Source organism: Equus przewalskii, chromosome 5, assembly GCF_037783145.1.
Source record: "Equus przewalskii isolate Varuska chromosome 5, EquPr2, whole genome shotgun sequence".
In the NCBI taxonomy this organism is placed as follows: domain Eukaryota; kingdom Metazoa; phylum Chordata; class Mammalia; order Perissodactyla; family Equidae; genus Equus; species Equus przewalskii.
Window position 1 is genome coordinate 13,346,003 of NC_091835.1, and position 18,965 is coordinate 13,364,967.

Genomic DNA, 18,965 nt, shown 5'->3' on the forward strand with positions numbered 1-18,965 from the left:
GTTATCCAGGGCAAAAATATCAAAAAGCCAAATGTCTACTTGATTAAAATAGACGTGAAATATTATGCAAACTTACCTGATTAGATGTATTGATGGTAAAAGGATACAGGTCCTTGAGGTAAATCCTTGGCATATTATCCAGAAGCATGCCATAGAGGGGCATGTATAAACTTGCTATCTGGGCCTGCTTTCCCTAGGTGGAAAGGTAGCCAAAAGAAATGATTCACATAAAAATCAATAGACTGGTAAGTTTGATAGGCATTTAAGGTAGTGAGCCATTAAATGGCGTTTAGGGAAGGGAGAAGGGAAGCTCACTTACTGGTTCTCTGTATCGATCATCAAATGAATGCTTAGCCATCAGATTTTTTAGGACAGCTAAAGCTAGGTGCCTAATATCTTGGTCTTCCTGCAGAGCAAAGCCAACTTCTCGGAGCAGAATTCCGATTAAGAAGTGTTTGCGGCAAAATTCATTCGTGACCGAATATTCAGGCATATCTTTGTGAGGAAAGGAAAGAGATCATGCTACTGAAAATCAAACGATCACTTTGTAATCAAGAGAGATTTATCAAACAACTATCAACCCCTCCCACTGCTAGGGGGGATTCAGCAACACAGTCTTGAAAGAGACGAGAAATGTGAGAGGGGGGTGGTCAGTAAGATGGGGTTCTGTGTATACTAATACAGAGAATGCTCAACGTCAAAAGTTGAATTCCATCCAAGTGGCATGTCTACAGCATTATAGGAGTCGAGAGGAGAAAAACTTATTTTCTATCTGGAGGAATCAGGAGGTATTCCTGGAAGGAAGATGTTGAGATGGGCCTTTGAGGATGCTTCATGTCTGGAGTTGTGGAGAGCTGTGGGAGCAAGATGGAGGCAATGGGGAAAGGAGAGGATGTTAGGAGGAGAAAGGATAGGTTTTCCATGGCACAGACCTCTGAAAGCTCAGGTATGTGAGGAGCACAGTTTTGGGGAGACTAGTAAGCACAGCAGCCAAAAGAGGAGTGAGAATTCAGACTTGAGAGAGACATTGGTCCTAGATGATAGAGAAACTTAAGTGCAAATTCCTTAGCTGGCATTTAGGTCCCTCCACCACTTGCGCTTAATTCTATAGGAAATGTTAAGTCACTAATGGCTTTGAGATTGGTGGCCTGATCAGACTTGTGCTTTATTGAATTATTAATATGGTGAAAGGATATAAATGAATTAGACTGTAGTGCAATGTGGGGTAAGGGCTGCAATACAAGAGGCTGTAGCAATGGGGCGGGGGGAGTGAGATGGCGGCTGGGCCTGGGGGGAGGAGGACCCAAGTAGAAGAAGTAACATCCCCAGGACAAGTTGGCTGCAGGATGTGAAGGAGCAAGGAGAGAGGAAAACGAAAGAGGGCTGCAAAATTTTCAGCTTGAATTATGGAGAAAGGAATGTTAAAATTTCCAGCAATAATGCATTTATTCAGAATTGTCCAATGTGCTTCTTAAACGTAACTGTTAATAAATAGGACTAGCGTCCACTTTTAGAAGGCACATTGTGCGCATCACTAGCTGAGCATTTTATCGGTGTTACTGCATGACCCAGTAGGGATAAGGAACCATTAGAATATTCCAGTTCATAACTGACCAGGAGCAAAGTAAACATATTGACTTCTTTAGTCCATGAAGGTACCACTGACGGTGGAAGTACAGGGAATATGGAAGTTTAGGAAACGAAGATCAAATGGCTTAGGTTAAATAAATTTCTCCATGAAATAGTAATAGTGAGGGCCAGAAGTCAAACAAAACTTTTAAATTTGCAACCTATGGCTAGAGAAAAGTTTTGCCCGGACTATTTTAATTTATGGATCTCTTTCAGGTAAAAATAAATTTATATGATTGGAATAATGTCAGTCTTGAGAAAACAGCTCAAACCAAGCTGTGGTTTATTGATAGAAATATATCATATAATGTCAGTTACATTGAACAAGCATGTTATTGCACATATCTGGGAATTTTATTTATGATACACTCTAAGGAAATTTCAGGTGCTTTGGGAAATTTAAAAAAATTTTAAGCTTTGGAGAATAAAATATGAAAGAAGTCAAGTCTGGGAAACACTTAATTATCTGTAAAGAGAAAAGTTCAGTCAACTTTTTGACTATTTTCACTATATGATATTAAATATATGGTTATTTATGAGCATCTGGAACTGGAAATATGTAGTATCTATACTCATCAGTATTATCAGATTATGATGTGGTTATTGATGCTTAGATTCTGTCATATAAAATGTCATCATTTACCTGATGCATGTAACTCTTGAGTTGATTCCGAAGGTGTCAAAGGATCTGAATGGAATATAAATAAACAAAAAGTTCAGATATATCCACACTCAGATATGCACTAGATTCATTAGCTGTGTGCAATTTATACTGAAAAATTAAAATATATTATCCCAAATATAAGTGAGTCTCTTCAACAAAGCTTTGTGTTCCAAGACAAATACCTTAGGTTCTTTCCCTAAAAAAGAATGCCATGAAGAGAATTATTTAAATTCTTAGCCTTCGACTTGAGCACCTATTTTTCTATCAGAAATCTGCATGCTATGGAACATATATTTTTATGTTCACTGTCGATAATATCAGTAAACAAAGAGACTTTCAGGCCTTTTTCTGAGCTACCGACAAGTAGTAAATTGGAATCAAAAGGACCCAATACAGGTTTGACCATCTTGAGTATCTTAATCAGCTTGCCTAACCCAATAATAACTTGATACTAGTTTATAAAACAAAAACAAAACACAACAAAAGGCTAAAAACATTAATAAAGTAATAACAAAATATTGTATAAATATATAAAATATTGTACAGATATTGTATAAAATATTAATAAAAATATTACCCCAAATTACATTTCTACCCTTTTTTCTATGAAGGCATTTAGATTAGAAAAAGAAAAATTGCTCCATAAATTACGAAAAGAATGGAATAATGTATGTAGCTTATGTTTGAGATGAAAATGACAAAACTTTCAACGGCTTGATAATGTACTTTAATTTTCTTTTCCCTCCAAAATATTAGTGCAAGCTATAACATAGACACAAGGAGGCTCTTGACCATCCCAGTTTCTGCTTTCCATCAATATAGTAACTTACTCACTGCTTAGAAGTCAAGTATTCTCCATTCCTAAATCATTTTAGTATTTTCTTTGATTAGTTTCTGATGTTTCAATCAGTGATGCTCATTTCTACCATGATCATCCTGGTATATATATATATATTTTTTTTTTTTTACAAAAGTAAAAAATGAAAATAATTTCTGTAGACTATTTATGCGGCAGTAGGTATAGTCAACAAAATGTGCATGCCCATTCTTACTTGCACACCCATTTCTTTCTGAGCCAGAGGGATCAAGTATTTGCGGTGTCGCCCCCCAGCCAGCCTGCCTTCCTCCCTTTCAAGGTAACAATTTTCTTCATAAAACTCATCTTGAGGAATTGCATTTTAACAGAATTACACCCATTAATTGATAATTTTAAATGAATTTATACTCACAAAGTATAACTTTTCCTCCCTGTAAATTTATGTGTCTCAGAATGAAAGGAAAGCTATCTTTTGGAGCCAGTATGGTGAATGACAGTATGGGTCTGGGTTAAAATTCTTTGATTTATAATCCCCAGTTTTATAATTCTGTTGGTCTTCTCTTTAATGAAAAAGGAAACATAGACAAAAATTGAGAAATATAGAGCTGTATTCATTACCACAGGCCTATAGTTTCTTCTACATTTTAATACGATTACCTTGATCTAATGCCCATGTGACAACTTCAGACAAAACCAAGATGGAGGAAAGAAGAAAAAACCCAAAAAACCCAAACAAACCAACAAATAAAAAGTATTCACTTTGTAGGAATTGAAAATTCTGGAAATTATTACCTGGAATGTTTGCTGATCTTATGGGGAGACACAAAGGAATAAAGTGTTCGTGCTGACATACTTCTTGAAGAAAATCAAATTTATACTGGCATAAAGTCTGAAAAAGAGACAGATGGAATGACTACTATTTACACACCAAGAAAGCTAATACAAATTCCACACTCGAGGGGCTGGCCTGGTGGTGTAGATTAAGTTTGTGCACTCCACTTCCCCAGCCTGGGGTTCACCGGTTTGGATCCCAGCGTGGACACGGCATGGCTCATCAAGCCATGCTGTGGCAGGTGGCCCACATATAAAGTAGAGGAAGATGGGCAGAGATATTAGCTCAGGGCCAATCTTCCTCAAAATAAAAAAATCCACACTTGAGTCTCATACCTAAAAAGACGATATAGTTACTTTGGTGTGACCACCAGGTAATTGTTAAGTCTAAAGGATTTTGTCCCCTCTGAAGCGGTAAATGTAGTCAGAGTTCATGTTTTTGGAGATCGGTCAAGGCCTCCTCAGGAGATGATCCCATTGGTATTCTACACTGAGCTTTGATGAGATACAATCTTACTGAATCATATTTTTTGCTTCCTTTAGCTTATATCACAACACACTTATTCTAAGAAAAACAGTGCCTCACACACGTTCAGAGCTCTAAAACCACACTCAGCTCATGGAACTGATCACTACAGTCAATTCCTATGATCCAGCGCTGAGGAAGACAATGGTGCTGATAATCTAAAAGAAAGTAAATCTCTCTCCAGATGCCGTTTGTTCTCAGAGCACATTATTTAATTCCACCTCTTCTCTGCCCTTGCAAACAGGTCTGTCTTTTCAATAATGTTTTGATTAGAACAGTGACAAATAGGATCCAGACATGGTCTAAGGCAACTTAATACATGTGTTACAAACAACCTTGTAAGTAGAAACAATTAGCACGTTCATACTATGCTTTTTCACTCTCATGCGCAGGCTACGTAATCAAGTTTTTTTTGGTGAGGAAGATTCGCCCTGAGCTAACATCTGTGCCAGTCTTCCTCTACTTTATATGTGGGAAGCTGCCACAGTATGGCTGACGAGTGGCATAGGTCCACACCCGGGATCCAAATCCGTGAACCCTGGGCCACCAAAGCGGAACGTGTCAAACTTAACCACCATGCTACGGGGCTGGTCCCATGATCAATTTTTTTTAATTAAACTTGTTTTTTTGGAGGAAGATTAGTCCTGAGCTAACATCTGCTGCCAATTCTCCTCTTTTTGCTGAGGAAAACTGGCTCTGAGCTAACACCCGCGCCCATCTTCCTCTACTTTATATGCGGGACGCCCCCCACAGCATGGCTTAACAAGCAGTGCATAGGTCTGCACCCCGGATCTGAACTGGCAAATGGGCTGTTGAAACAGAATGTGTGAACTTAACTGCTGCACCACCGGGTTGGCCCCCATGATCAATTTTTAAGAATCAATGTTTGTGTTCATTATATTTATTAATATCGGCTAACAAAACAAGCTATATTCCATTTGCTCACATATTTTAGAATTACATTTTGTGGCAACCTTAGTCAATAATTTAAAAGACTGCCATTTCAAACATGGATAGCATCTGACATAATCCTTCGTACATCAAAGGGAACAGAAGCATAATTAAATTATATATTCATTATTCTTCATTGAGTATGTTCTGTTTGGTCTTTGAAAAAAATACATAATTGGCCCAGCTCGGTGGTGCAGTGGTTAAGTTTGCATGCTCTGCTTCAGTGGCCCAGGGTTTGCCAGTTCGGATCCTGGGCACGGACCTACACTCTGCTCACCAAGCCACGCTGTGGCAGTGACCCATATACAAAATAGAGAAAGATGGGTACAGATGTTAGCTCAGGGCCATTCTTCCTCAAGCAAAGAGGAAGACTGGAAACAGATGTTAGCTCAAGGCCAATATTCCTCACCAAAAATACATATAATAATTTAGGTCTACTGGAATTAAATCTAAAAAGATATTCTGCAAATTTCATGCATAATTGGAGCACTAACAAAGAATATTCTTTCAAAAAATATTTACAGAGAGAATTGGCTTCTCAGAACCAAATGACATATAATCATGTAACTCCCTTAGTCAAAAGTGAAGTCTCCACTGCTAAAAATATAATGTCAGATTCCTAAGCATGACATGAAAAGCAATAAGAAGATCATTATGTATTTTTGGCCACTTTGCATTCATTATTGTTTCCCAATATCTAGATAATTTCCCTCTGAGGACTTACCTTCTTCCCAATGCATAATGGGGAATTATTAATTCAGGTGACCTGTCTTCCCTCCATAGGAGGCAGGCATGTGACCCAAAGCAGGGTGGTCACACACTTCCTCTCTGGAATGTAAATCTTAAGCAGAGTGTTAAGAGTGTTGGAGAAGATGGTTCCAATCAATTTATCTTAGCAGCAGCAGACCTTGGCCACACGGTTCCTCCTTTGTGGTTATTCTTGTGCCCTGGAAATGCCTTGGCCCAGCTCTTTTCCGAGCTTAGCTCTCCAGCTCTCTACTCCCAATATCCTTCAATAAATTCCTTTTTGCTCAGATTGGAGTAAGTTTCTGTTGCTCGCAACCCAAGGAAGCTTAACTGATACAACTGTCATGATCTGGCCCATTTCCAGTCTTACATCCCTCCAGCAGTTGCCATACTATAGTTCAGTGGTTCTCAAACTTGAGAGTGTGTAAGAATCACCTGAACGTGACAGACTGCTGGGCCCCACCTGCGGCAGTTCAGTTCTGAGATCGCTGGTCTAGGGACCACACTTTGAGGAGCACTGCTCTCTAGATATCACTGTTCCCTGCCTATCTCCTGACCCATACACCCTATTTAGGTCGGGTGATCAACTGTCCTATCTTGCCAAGACTGAAGGCTTCCGGGGAAGTAGGACTTTCATTGGTAAAAGGAAGACAGTCCTGAGCCAACCTGACTACAAGAACTACAGATGAAAAGAATCACTCCTCTCCCCACCCACAAGAAATTGAAGTGAAATGTAAACACTTTCATTCCACAGTCTTTTGTCCTCCATTAAAGAAGGCCTTTGGAGACTTACTCAGCAGACGAATCGCTTTAAAAGGCTGCCTCTTATTGATATTGAAATTATTTTTGATACAGAGAATGGATAGGTTAATGTTTTAGGCAGATACACACAGAGACCAGTTTATTTATTTATAATGCGGTAGTTCAGACAGCAAGCAGTCTTGCATTTGGTTCTTACCTTGAGATCACCAGAGGAGCACATGCTGATGTAATTGTTAACCATCTTAAACACAAAGCCACGGTCCATAAATGTAAAGCAGCGCTAAAAAGGATAAAATTCTAAATTCAGACATTCTTACTTTACGGATCACTAAAGATTTCAGAAAAGATGATTTAATATATGGAAGTAAAATAACATTTAACTAAATGTGTTGTATAACAAATGCTTTACAAATCTCTACAATATGTTTAAGCATCCATCCACATATGGCAATTAACTAAAATATGTACTAGATAGAGTACACACACCCGAAAGTTACAAACTCATATTTATCAATTTCATTAAACATGCCTACGAGCTTTGCAATGAAATATGCCCTTCCCTTTTTATAGGGAAAGTTTTAACTTTTACTTGTCTATTTTTTTAATCAGTTAGTTACACTGTCTGGTTGTTTTTTAGTAAGCCAGTTCCGCAATTCCTTGGGTGAAGCTCTTTGGCTGTAAAACACTGGGTAGGAACAAGGGTGGCAGAGATGGGCCAGCAGAGCCTTTTTAGATCTCACTGGCCTCCTTCAACAGAATAGCTCTTCTTTTCAGCCAAGGCAGCCTCAATTCGAGGAGTGAAGGTAAGAGATGCTGCTCACTCTAATTCTGTTGTCAAACTCTCTTAACTGTAATAAGAGACTTAAACAGTAGGTGGGTTTGGAGGAGACAGGCAAGCATTCCAAGTTGGCACAATAAAGCTACAGGGGCCAGTGACGGCACTGGAAAGCTATGAAGCAGGAGGCAGGGACCGCATTTCCTGATGCAGTATCTTGGGCGGCACTATAGCAGATTGTCACGTGGGGGTCATTACTGTGTGTGTGTTTCATTCTATCTATCCACACGTGTGTGAGCATGCATACCACCCGGGGAAACTTCTCAGCCACTGCACCACTCAGTATGGAAGGATTTTTTTTCTTGTCCAAAGAGTCTAGGATGGTCCATGGCAATGGTTTTGTATTTCTTGCATCTCTCCTCAATTTTACAAACAAATCTCTTTTCTCAGAAAAGACTGGACATAAAATCTTGTTATAGGTAGTATGCTGAGTGGAAAGTCTCCCACTGAAAAATACCTGTGCGTAAACAAGGGCAATTTTCTCTAATAACTTTCTTCTAGTTGTTAATTTATATGGTTGTTTTGTTTTTCATTTCCATTTTTCTTTGTCTTCTTCTGAGTGTTTTTTATGTACCTATTCATTACTGTGTTAGTATATTGCCTCATTTATATTTTCATTTTTAATATGAATTTAAGCTCTTTCAATAACTCTTCATTCAGTTAAAAGTAAATGGTTCCCGTGTCCTCCCATCTCCCAATAGGACAGTGGAGAGAGGGGACACCAGAGTGTAGTCACAGGCTCAGAAGATGTAGACGCACAAGAGGAAGACGGGAGGAAAAGAGGGGCTTCGTGTCTTCTGCACTAAGCAGGCTCCCAGCAGGTGTGTCAAATCCTTTTAGGCTCTCCCTCTGCAGGAGGAGGTCCCAACCTGGTCACCCTTGCAACATCCCCACCATGGACCTCTCTCCCCAGAAGACCTCTGCTCTCTCTTTCCTGCTGGGAAACGGCATGGGTCTCACCTTGCAGAGAGAGGAAGACCACCCAAGACAACTGTGGACTCTAGAAACTTCTCAAGAAAGAGCAGGAGAGAAAGAGCCCTGGGGATGTCTTTGGTGAAGACAAGGGCCCTTTGGCTTGATGGAGGAGGGGTTGGTGAGTCCTGTCATTGAACCAGAGTTGTGGCAATTGTCACCTCCCAGGAGCTACTGTGGGTACCCTGCAGAGCAGACCTGTGAGCTTTTGAAGGAGGCCAATCTCCAGCACCCGTGAATGAGGAAGGTAGGAGAAGGTTGCCCGTCCTGGAGATCTATGAAAACTCACTTCAGGTTGCTTGAGATTGAAGAAAGACTCTATGTGGCAAGCTTGTCATTTCTCTTTTTAAGGGGCAGTGCCTCATAAGCATTGTGCCAAATGGCTACATTCAATTTTACGTTAAAAAAAAATCACTTTCTCTCCATTTCCCTTTTTCTTTCCTAGTTCAAATGATTCGTCCAATAAACTTTACAAAAAATTTAAAAAATCTTTCAGTATCAAATAAATGCCATTAAAACTATAAATTGTAAAACAATGCTTACATGATGGACTTTTATAATGTACAATATATTAAAAGAATGTTTCCATTTATAAGCTTCACACATTAAGTATTGCTTTCAATCTGCAGTCCATGTGAACTACATATGTTATAGACTATACTTATCCATTGTCAGTCTGTGCTTTTTCCCACAGATTTCACAAGACCACTGCTACCACCATTAGCTTTCTACTTTGTCTTATCCTTTTTCATCTTGGACATTATTTTATTTGCCCCTATGTTAGACATTAGTTTATATGCCACCAGAAGCAACTTTTACATTAATGAGCTCCATGCAAAGCATACATTTATTACAAGTACAGAGCATTTAAGCCAAGAAGGGTAGATAATGGGTCTTTTCCATTATTTTGCTTATCCATAATTTTTTGCAGTTTAGGGAGAAATATCGCAGATGTTTCTTAAACACAATTTGCTTGCATCATTTTTTCCAAATTCCCTCTTCTCTCAATCACTTCAGATAAACTACTAGCATAGTAATAGACAATTCCCACGGGTCTAAAATGTGGTTGAAAACTAAAGTGATTTTTTTCTCCTTTACTCTCTTCCTCCTTAATCCTGACCATCCCTTTCTCTTTCTGAAAGCAAGGAAAAAGCAAAATTAAGAGGTGAATTGTCTGAAGAAAAAAAATAAATTCAAGATGAGAACAAATACAGTGTATAAGTGTATAATTTGAAATAGTGTTTAACACATTAAAAAAGAAATTAGATTGGATTAAAACTCACCAAAGACAACTTGGCCTAATTTTACACCCAACTCCACAGCCTCCTAACTTTCTATATCAGTATTTATTTATAAATTCTCATTCCTATCCAGGATGTTCTGGTGTCTACCATAAAGAAACAAGAAAAGTGGCTTCATCAAGGTTACAATAGTCAAGAGTTGGGCAAAAGGAGAAAGAAAAACATCTTTCTAGTTGAATGTATTATCTGTTAAATGATAGACCATCATTCTATGTTAGCTTTTTTGACTAAGCCTTTTTTTCTTCTCCATTCAATATGAATGCCTGTAATGCAAAGAAATGTAACTAATTTTATATATAGTTTAATTTAGTAAGTTTAGTAATTGGTTGCTCAACACTTTGATAATTTTCCTTTTATGTGATCAGTGCATAATGTCCTCATCATGTAAAAAAGAACCTGAAGGTAATTTAAAAAAAAATGCTAAATTCCCAAAAGTTTTCCCATAGTAGTTATTTGGCATCCTTGTTGGAGCTATAGACCATCCAGAACATCACTTCAAGGGCAGAAATACCCGAGAGAATAATATTGCCACAGGGTGGCTTCTCCTTTAAAAAATCTCACTCTTCTCTTAAAAAATATTTAGAGGTACGATGAATTGACAGCACTCAAATGGATACTTATCTTACCTTGGTTTTTGTTCTACATAAGTCTTTGGGAAAAATACTAAAAGTATTTCAGGCAGGAAAGATGTATAGAAGAAAGCATTCATCTAATTGTGCTAGTTTTGACTCTTCATCATAAATGGAGATGGAATTGATTAACGAGGAGGGTATCTCGCATCCACTCTCATGCGGGCTTGAATAAAATGGTGATCTTGTATAACTGTACCTTGAGAAATCTGGCAACGCTGTGGTTTGCCCTTCTTGTTTCTTCAGGTGCATCTTTGTATTTCCAAATCATGTGGTCGCAAAGGACCATTACAAGATTGTCCAACTCATTTTGGTAAGATTCAGGAAATCTTTGAGCCCGAGAGAGCTAAGGAAAGAATGGGTCATTTTTTATAATGTGGCATATGAAACACTAAGCCTGGAATAAATAAACAGAAAGACTTACTTCATTTTGTATATCATCAAACGAAAAGAGTCCTTTTGAAAACTTGAAAGCAATTAACAAAATAGAAGCCCTTTTAATTTCAAGGTCATGATTTCCATCATTTTCATTTAATATTTCCTTCTATTTTGGCCAATAAACTTTTCACTTTTTCATTAAAAAGTAGATGATAACATATAGTAATTGCAAACTATTTGAACAATTTACAAATGTAACATTTTCTATGACCTCTCACATCTTAATTCTTCTCTATTCCCTCTTAGGAAATAACTGCTATTAACGGTTTAATGAATATTATTCTAGATTTTCTTTGACACATAGTTCTCTATTTAATTTAAAAGTCAATTATTTTGAGTTTTTAAACTAGGAATTCCCTAATAAACAACTATAAGCAATCAATGAATGAGTAATTGAATGAGTAAAGATAGTGGTTTGAAACGTCCTCTAATAATTAGTGAGTTCCAGCTAGTCTTCTTTTGAAAATTTCTTTCAGTCTTATTGAAGTATAATTGACATAAAATTGTAAGATATTTAAAGTGAACCTCATGGTGTTTTGATACACATATACATTGTGAAAGGATCCACCCATCTAGTTAATTACCACATCCTTCACCTCACATATTTATCTTTTTTTTTTTTTGGTGACAACGTTTAAGTTTTCCTCTCTTAGTAAACTTCAATTATAAAATACAGTGTTATCAACTGTAATCACCACGTATAATATTAGCTCCTGAGACCTTATTCATCTTAGAGCTGCAAGTTTGTCCCAGCTAGTCTTAACTCCACGGTCACAGCACACGACACGGCCAGTGGGACCTCACAGTCAAGATACTTTTTCTACAAAATGCAAAATGGCTTGACTATGAGATTACATAACATACACGCAATAAAACTCCACAGGTTCCTAAAGACCAACCCTTAGGGCCAGGAATTCACTCCTCCTGCCTGAACTCCAGCACACAGGGGGAACGTTTCAGGCAGCTGAGCTTTCCCATCTCAGTCTCTGGTTCGTGAATTTACAGTCCCTTGCATGAGATAGATAAGATTCATTCATCTTTACAAGCTTTACAAAACTAGACTCACATTTTCACTATAGATAGAAACACAAAATTTAGAGTTAGACTGAATCATGTATTTCTAAAATTCTGGGCACCCATCCTTCCAATGCTGCAAGAATTAAAACCATGGAGGATGAAGTTACAGAAATTGCATAGAACCAACAGTGACTTAACCGTGGGATGCTGGAGCTGGGTTGGTCTGGCTTTTCTTTAAGCCAATTGACCAGGACACCACTGTATAGGCATTCTGAGGATCTCATGGTTACCCTCCGTATATTGTTAAAGCTTCTTGTTGAAATCAAATTAAATTAACAACAAATAAACTCAACCAATTTAATCACACACATCTTTTGTTATTCTGCTCCATCTACCTTGGGCAATAAAAGTAAACAATTTGCCCACATGAAAGCAACAATCACTTTTTTAGTAATCAAAGCACATTTATAGTTTTCCTCTTTTCATTTTTTTAGTCCTCTCAGATCAACATCAACATTTTCTTCACATGGACATGCATTCATCTCTTGGGCTTTGATATTCCCTCTGTTCTTTCTTCATTTTGCCTTCCTCTTAGACTCACCCTGTGGCCTACTCCCACTCTTAACTCCCACTCTTAAGTGAGGAATGGTAAGTACATGAGTAATGTTTTTAATCGTTCTCCGGAAGTACATCCCAAAGTCTCGAGGTGGGAAAATTCTTGCACTGGAGATTGTGGATTTTCTGTCTCAGGAAAGGGGAGGAAGGGAAGTGACATGACAGCAGGATCTGATCTCAAGCTGCAGAGCTGGAACGTGCTGGGTAACTTGAGCTTTGGTGTGGCAAAGGTCACAAGGAACAGGCCTAGAATGCATGGGCTGAATTTCAGGCATTTGGGAGTTTTGTTAGGAATACGGGGTTGCTGGGAAACGAAAAGTGTAGCCAGGTCAATGAACCTTTTGCTACTAGAGATCAGTGTTGAGAAGACATCCAGCAGTTCCTGGTAAATAGGAACTCACCTTGATTAAGAGAGCAGGGGTCATATGGAGGTGCTGCCTCTCAGAGGACTAAACCAGATATCTTTCCTGACATCCTCGAATCTCCCACACTTGCTCCTCATAAGGGAAATTTCTTTAAAGGTGGAGAAAACCATTCACTTTGCAATTGAAAAGAAAATGCAAATAAATTCACATTTATTGTGAATGCTTTTGAGTCAAATGATGCTACCAGGTCTTTTCCTACTGTGATAAATAGAGATGGTTTAGAAAATTGGAAGGTCATGGGCCCCTGGAAGAAAACTGGAGTGTGGGGGTTGCCCCTGAAGAGGGTAATAAAAATGGAACTTGAATCAGTGAAGATAAACCATGAGACACAAAGATGTTGTCCATGATGAGTTCCTTGATTCTTAGGCTGTTCATTGGGGTGTTCTGTGAGCTAGGTATTTGATCAAATCCATACTGATGAGAACTAAAGGATTTTAGTCTAACCCATTCTTTTTTTCAGATAGGAAAACAGGCTCTGAGCTGTTAAGTGTCTTTTTTATCATCCAACATGTTAGTGGCAGAGCAAGAATTATAGTGGTGAGGTTTCCTGACTCCAACACAGCTTAACAACAGAGAGATAGGAGTCATCCTTATCTTCATGTTAGATTTTCTCTTCCTCCTAGACAGGAGGCTCTTATCTCTGGAAGTAGAAGAGCAGACACAGCTGAAAAGTAAACATAGAATTTTAAAATTAAGAGTTTTGGAATTCCAGAGATAATCAAATGTCCAGCCAAGGCAGGTCTGCTATTCTTATGTCAAGGCCATGGTAGTAAAGACCTTGGGTCTGGAAGCATGGATGGGGACATGTGGATGGATGACCTGAGGATGGTGGCTCTGCACACTGAACCCTCAGTGTAGTAAAAGTGTCCCATCCTCTCCCTGCAAGGCAATAGGCAAAGCCTCCAGGAGCTGTCTTTCCTCCTCTTCTGGAGCTCAGGCCATTAACTGGGGTAAAGCCCAGCTTAATCTAGCTGTGACCTTGCTGGCTCTAATAAAGCAAGACAGAGAGCATAGCCTAAGGAGCTGTAAGAACTAGCTAGCATGTACCAGCAGGAGCCACGGTGGAAGTACCACTGGGACTGGACATTGAGTGTTTGATCAAGGTGGCCAGAATGTAAGAGTGGATAAATTAAAATTCCTTGACATGGGGGTGCTTATCAGAACATGGTCTTAAACAAGACTTCAGGGAATGGATCACTCACTGTTAGGGTGGCTCTTAGAATCTTGGAGATGGCTCATTGTAAGCAGAGTGGAGATGCCTGAGTTGCCCTGATAGGTGATAGAGGAGGAATAAAGACGCAGAGGGAAGTGGACACGTAGGAATGGATATATGGGGAGCGGAACACCCACCAGAGGATCATGTTCCACAGGAAGACCTGGAAGACACACCATCCACCAAGGCCATCAAGAAGGTACAGCGACCCACATCCCAAGATGTTCAGTGGTGTCCCCTCTCTGCAGCGGGGAGAGGTAGTTGCAGTGTTGGCTCACTACCAGCTATGGGGATGATGGTCACCAAAATAACAGAGGCCATGTGATTGTACTTAATCTCTAGGAGCCAGGGGGCTGCAATTATCATAACAAATGTCAAGCCTGGAGGGAAGCCAAGGGGGCTTGACTCTCAGAAAGTTGTGGAGTTGATGATACGTGGAATCCCAACAGACAAGATAGACATCCTCAACAATGGCAATGCTTAACATCCACCAAGAAGGCAAGAATGGGCAATTAGAAGATGGGGATGTTCACTCCAATAAACAGTCATGATTCCTTTCTCTGTTCCTGGACCTGAGTCAATTTTCAGATCTGGTACCCATTGACTGAAGAGGAGGCAGGGTCCCTAAAGAAAGCTCCCTGCAATACTTTACACAGGTGACTGTACACAAGGGAGAGGGGAATGCTCATATATTTCAAGCACTATTGGGTGCAAGATCCGAGTTGATATTGATATCTGGAGACCAAAAGCATCACCATGTCCACCCTGTTAGAGTGGGAACTTACAGTAATTAAAAAAGGAGTCTTGACTAAAGTTCTGTTAACAGTGGGTCCACAGACCCACCCAATAGTCATTTACCTGTCCAAATGTATAATTTTTATTGACATAATCAGCATTTGGTGTAGCCCCATGCTAGGAGCTGTCCTAGTGGGGAAGGCCAAGTGGAAGCCTCTGACATGGCCCCTCCTCCACCAAGAGTGTAAATGAAGACAATATTAGTAAGCACCACAATCCCCACCCCATGTAATATTGTTCTGATTGATTCTCTTGGTGGGGGAGGGACGTGTCAGAGTGTTCCTCTTGGTCTTATCCACGTGGGAAAAGAGAGAAATACGTGTGGAATTTAGGTGATCCACTTGGGTGCTTCTTGGTCCTCCTTACCCAATTGTAACTATGAATGGTCTGAGTAGAGTATGATTACCAGTGGCCGAGACCACTATGGATCACTCCAGAATGAGAGTTTGGGTCACCCAAAGGTAAGTCACTAAGACCTTCAGAGGTATTGGCTGAGGGTGAGAAAAATCTAGAATGGATAGTAGAGGAGGGAGATGATGAGTACCATATGGGGCCCCGAGGCCAACAGTAGTAACAAGGGCTATAGTCATTCCCACTAGCCTCCCTCTTATAAGTTTCCTTTCAGGAAGAGAGGCTCACGGGAACTGTGGAGGACAGATTCACGAACATGTGCAATAAGTGGTGCAAACTGTGCACTGTGGCATCCATGATGTGCACAGCTCAGATGATCCTTCAAGACAAAATATACTGAGAGGAATGTAAATAGGAACCACTTAAGCATCCATGCCGAGGCCACACTCTCCCCGGGATGCTCCAAGTCAATAACTGAGCTTGTAGAGGTACCAGAACCAGACCATCTGCCCAATGCAGGAATCTTCTAATGAACCTTCTTTGCTCTCAGACTGCCCATTGGCCTAGCTAGAACTTTCTCACTGCAAGGCTCTTTCTGGCCAATCCTCCTTCCTTCCCCATCTTCTTTCACAGGTGTCGGAACTTTCTTAGTCCTTTCGCTTGTCCCTCCTTATCCTTCCTAGCCATTTTGCCCTTCCTGTTTTGCCCTGGCGTCTGCTTCTGAGGACTTGTACTGACACACACAATCATTTCTCCCATTTAAAAGGCAATTAACATAAATTGCTAAAGTTTACAAAGCAAATACAAATGCAACTGATGAGAGTATACTCAGCATAATTGTTGGATAACATTATATTACCTATGATCTTACCTGAATTTTATTTGTGTCAACCAAGTGCTGTGCCATTGATTTTAGGATAATTGCAAAGAAGAACCAGGAATGCTGTTACGAAAAGAAAAGACATTAAGAAATTTATTACCCTATGGTAAAATAATAATTTTTTTCTTTACAACTCGTAATATTATAAAATCTTTTTATTAAAATGTATTCTTTGAAATTAAATGCATCAGAGCAACAATATATTCTCCATTATGTTATGATGATCTTTATCAAAGTTCTAATGGTAGAAGCGAGTGTCAGACATAAGTGTGAGACATCTCAGTTCCTCAGTCATCTCAAAGAATATTTAAACTAAAACAAGATACCAGTTTACCCAGTGTAGTTGATTAGACAGTAATCTTATGAAATATTGATTCTATTTGTTTCACTTAAACAAAATTAAACAAAACTTTTTATGTGAAAATATATCATTAGCAGGCCTATCCCTGACATTTCCAGGGCGAGAAGCCAGAGTAAAAATGAAAGGCCACATGTCTGAGTATCTAAAACTTGGAAGTCAAGCTGACAAAGTGCTAAAGAAAGTATGTTTGATCCTCCCACCTTGACAAGCATAACTTCAGGATAACTTGGAATGCTGGACCAGAATGTGGGGGCATGGGGAGAGCAGGTGCCTGGCCTACCTGCTCTTCCCATCCCAGGTTCCGTCCTACACCTTGAGGGGCCCACTGCACATGTGTGACTGTCCAGCTGGCACATCCACTTGCTGTCCACAAACCAGTCCCTCCCTCTCACTGCAAACTGCTCCCCGCTTCGGTCTAAAGTTGCACCCAGGCATCAAGATTAGCTTTCTGGAGGATGGATCTGGGCAGGAGGTCTAAGCAGATCCAGGAATAAGCTTATAGGTCCTTGAGGCAGGGGCTCCCAGGTATCCTTACAGGTTCAGAAGGGGAGCTAGGGACTCCCAGTGGGCATCTCTCTTGGCTACTCTCATTCCTTTTCCTAGGGGGATGGGCACAGTTGGAGGAGACCAAAGCGCATCCCAGGATGAAGGCACCTCTTTCTTGGCTCTAAGGGTGATGCTTACCCCAGACACAAAAAGTGTATATCGCATATGTACAGTTTAAAGAATGCACCTCCCCGGTCCTCTCCCCTTCCATCCCCTCCACCACAGACAACAGTGGTGAACTCTGTGCTAATCATCCCCTTGCTCTGCTTCTTAATTTTGCCACCACTATTATACATTGAAGCAATATTTAGTTTTGTTTGCCGCTGAACTTCGTATAAGTGGAATCATCCTGTATGTGTTCTCCTGTGATTGCCTTTTTCATTCAACAAATTCTGTTTTGAGGTTCATTCATGTTGAGTCATGTACCTGGAGGTCCTGTATTGTCACCGCATCACATATGTAATCACAATTTACTCATCTGCTCTACTGTCGATGGGCATTTGAATTATATCCAATTTTAGGCTGACACAAAGCATGCTGCTAAACACTTCTGAGTCCTAACTCTAGAGGACTGATTAAGATGAGGAGGGGAGGAGGTTTAAGTTTTAAAGAGGCAGCTCTAACTTAATGAAGGGGTCACTTTTTAGTAAAAAAAAACGTAAATGGCTACTTGGAAATGTAGATACTGGAAATGAAATTCATGTTGTTGGAAATATTTAATTAACACAAGGCACCCTGTTAAAATCTCCTTTTCCCCATCTTGTCCAAAATGATATTTTTAACTATCATGCCAAATGTTCCAACATTTGTCTCTTAATTCAACGGACACCTGCCACTCTTCCTCCCTCAGCACTCCAGCCTGTTTTTGCTGTTTACCTTGAGTCTGCCGAAACGAATCAAATTGAGTCTTTTGTCCCTGTTCTTGTCTGATAACAGAAGGCCCCACTCCTCTCCTGCCCTCTAATCTTGGTAGGCACCCACATTCCCTTTTGTTTCCATACACCCACTGCTTCCATCTCCTGAAACCCACCCACTGGAACTCATGGGCCATGATCAGCAAAATCTCCTGAAGACACAATTTCTCCTCCAGACAGTCCCTTCACCTTGTCTTTTAACTGAACGTTGACTGTCCCCAGAGGACCCTGCTCCTCCAGCATGCAGCTGTCCCCAGCGATCCCTGTTTCCATCCTCACCCTATGACAGTTTATTCTCTGCATAGCCATCAGAAGGATGCTTTTAAACCAAGCTCAGCTCACGTCACTCCTCTGCTCAAAATCCTGTAATGGCCCCCAATTTCCCTCTGAGAGGAAATCAAAGACCTGACAAGGGCCCACAAGACCTCATGCTACCTGCCAAAACTCCCGTTGCTTCTCTGACTTCATCTTGCCTCCTCTCTTCTTTGCTTACTTGGCTCCACCCACATTGGCCTCCCTGCTGTCCTTCAGGTACATCGGGCATGCTGTATCTATGGTAGGGGTCTTCCCCTCTACTTTTAATGTCCTACTCTCAACATCCACATGGCCAGCTCTCTCCCCTCCTTCACATTTTTTGTACAAGTATTACCTTCTTCATGAGCTCTATCCTGACCATTCTATTTAAAACTGCAAACCTCACCCCACACCCTCAGTGGCCCCAATTCCCCTTGGTTGCCTGACATTTT

General features: G+C 40.1%; 1 protein-coding gene across 30 annotated transcripts in view; it reads right to left on the minus strand.

Annotated features, from left to right (window-relative positions):
• The window catches only part of DOCK10 (dedicator of cytokinesis 10), a 263,891-nt gene that overhangs the window by 43,026 nt on the left and 201,900 nt on the right, over window positions 1–18,965 (minus strand). For all 30 annotated transcript variants that reach the window (XM_070619963.1, XM_070619973.1, XM_070619968.1 and 27 more), the window contains exons 27-33: window positions 16,390–16,461; window positions 10,864–11,010; window positions 7,124–7,207; window positions 3,903–3,999; window positions 2,273–2,317; window positions 320–495; window positions 77–193 (exon numbers count right to left, since the gene is read on the minus strand). In XM_070619963.1, the coding sequence (XP_070476064.1) occupies window positions 77–193; window positions 320–495; window positions 2,273–2,317; window positions 3,903–3,999; window positions 7,124–7,207; window positions 10,864–11,010; window positions 16,390–16,461 (738 nt within the window). The remainder of the gene's footprint in view (window positions 1–76; window positions 194–319; window positions 496–2,272; window positions 2,318–3,902; window positions 4,000–7,123; window positions 7,208–10,863; window positions 11,011–16,389; window positions 16,462–18,965) is intronic.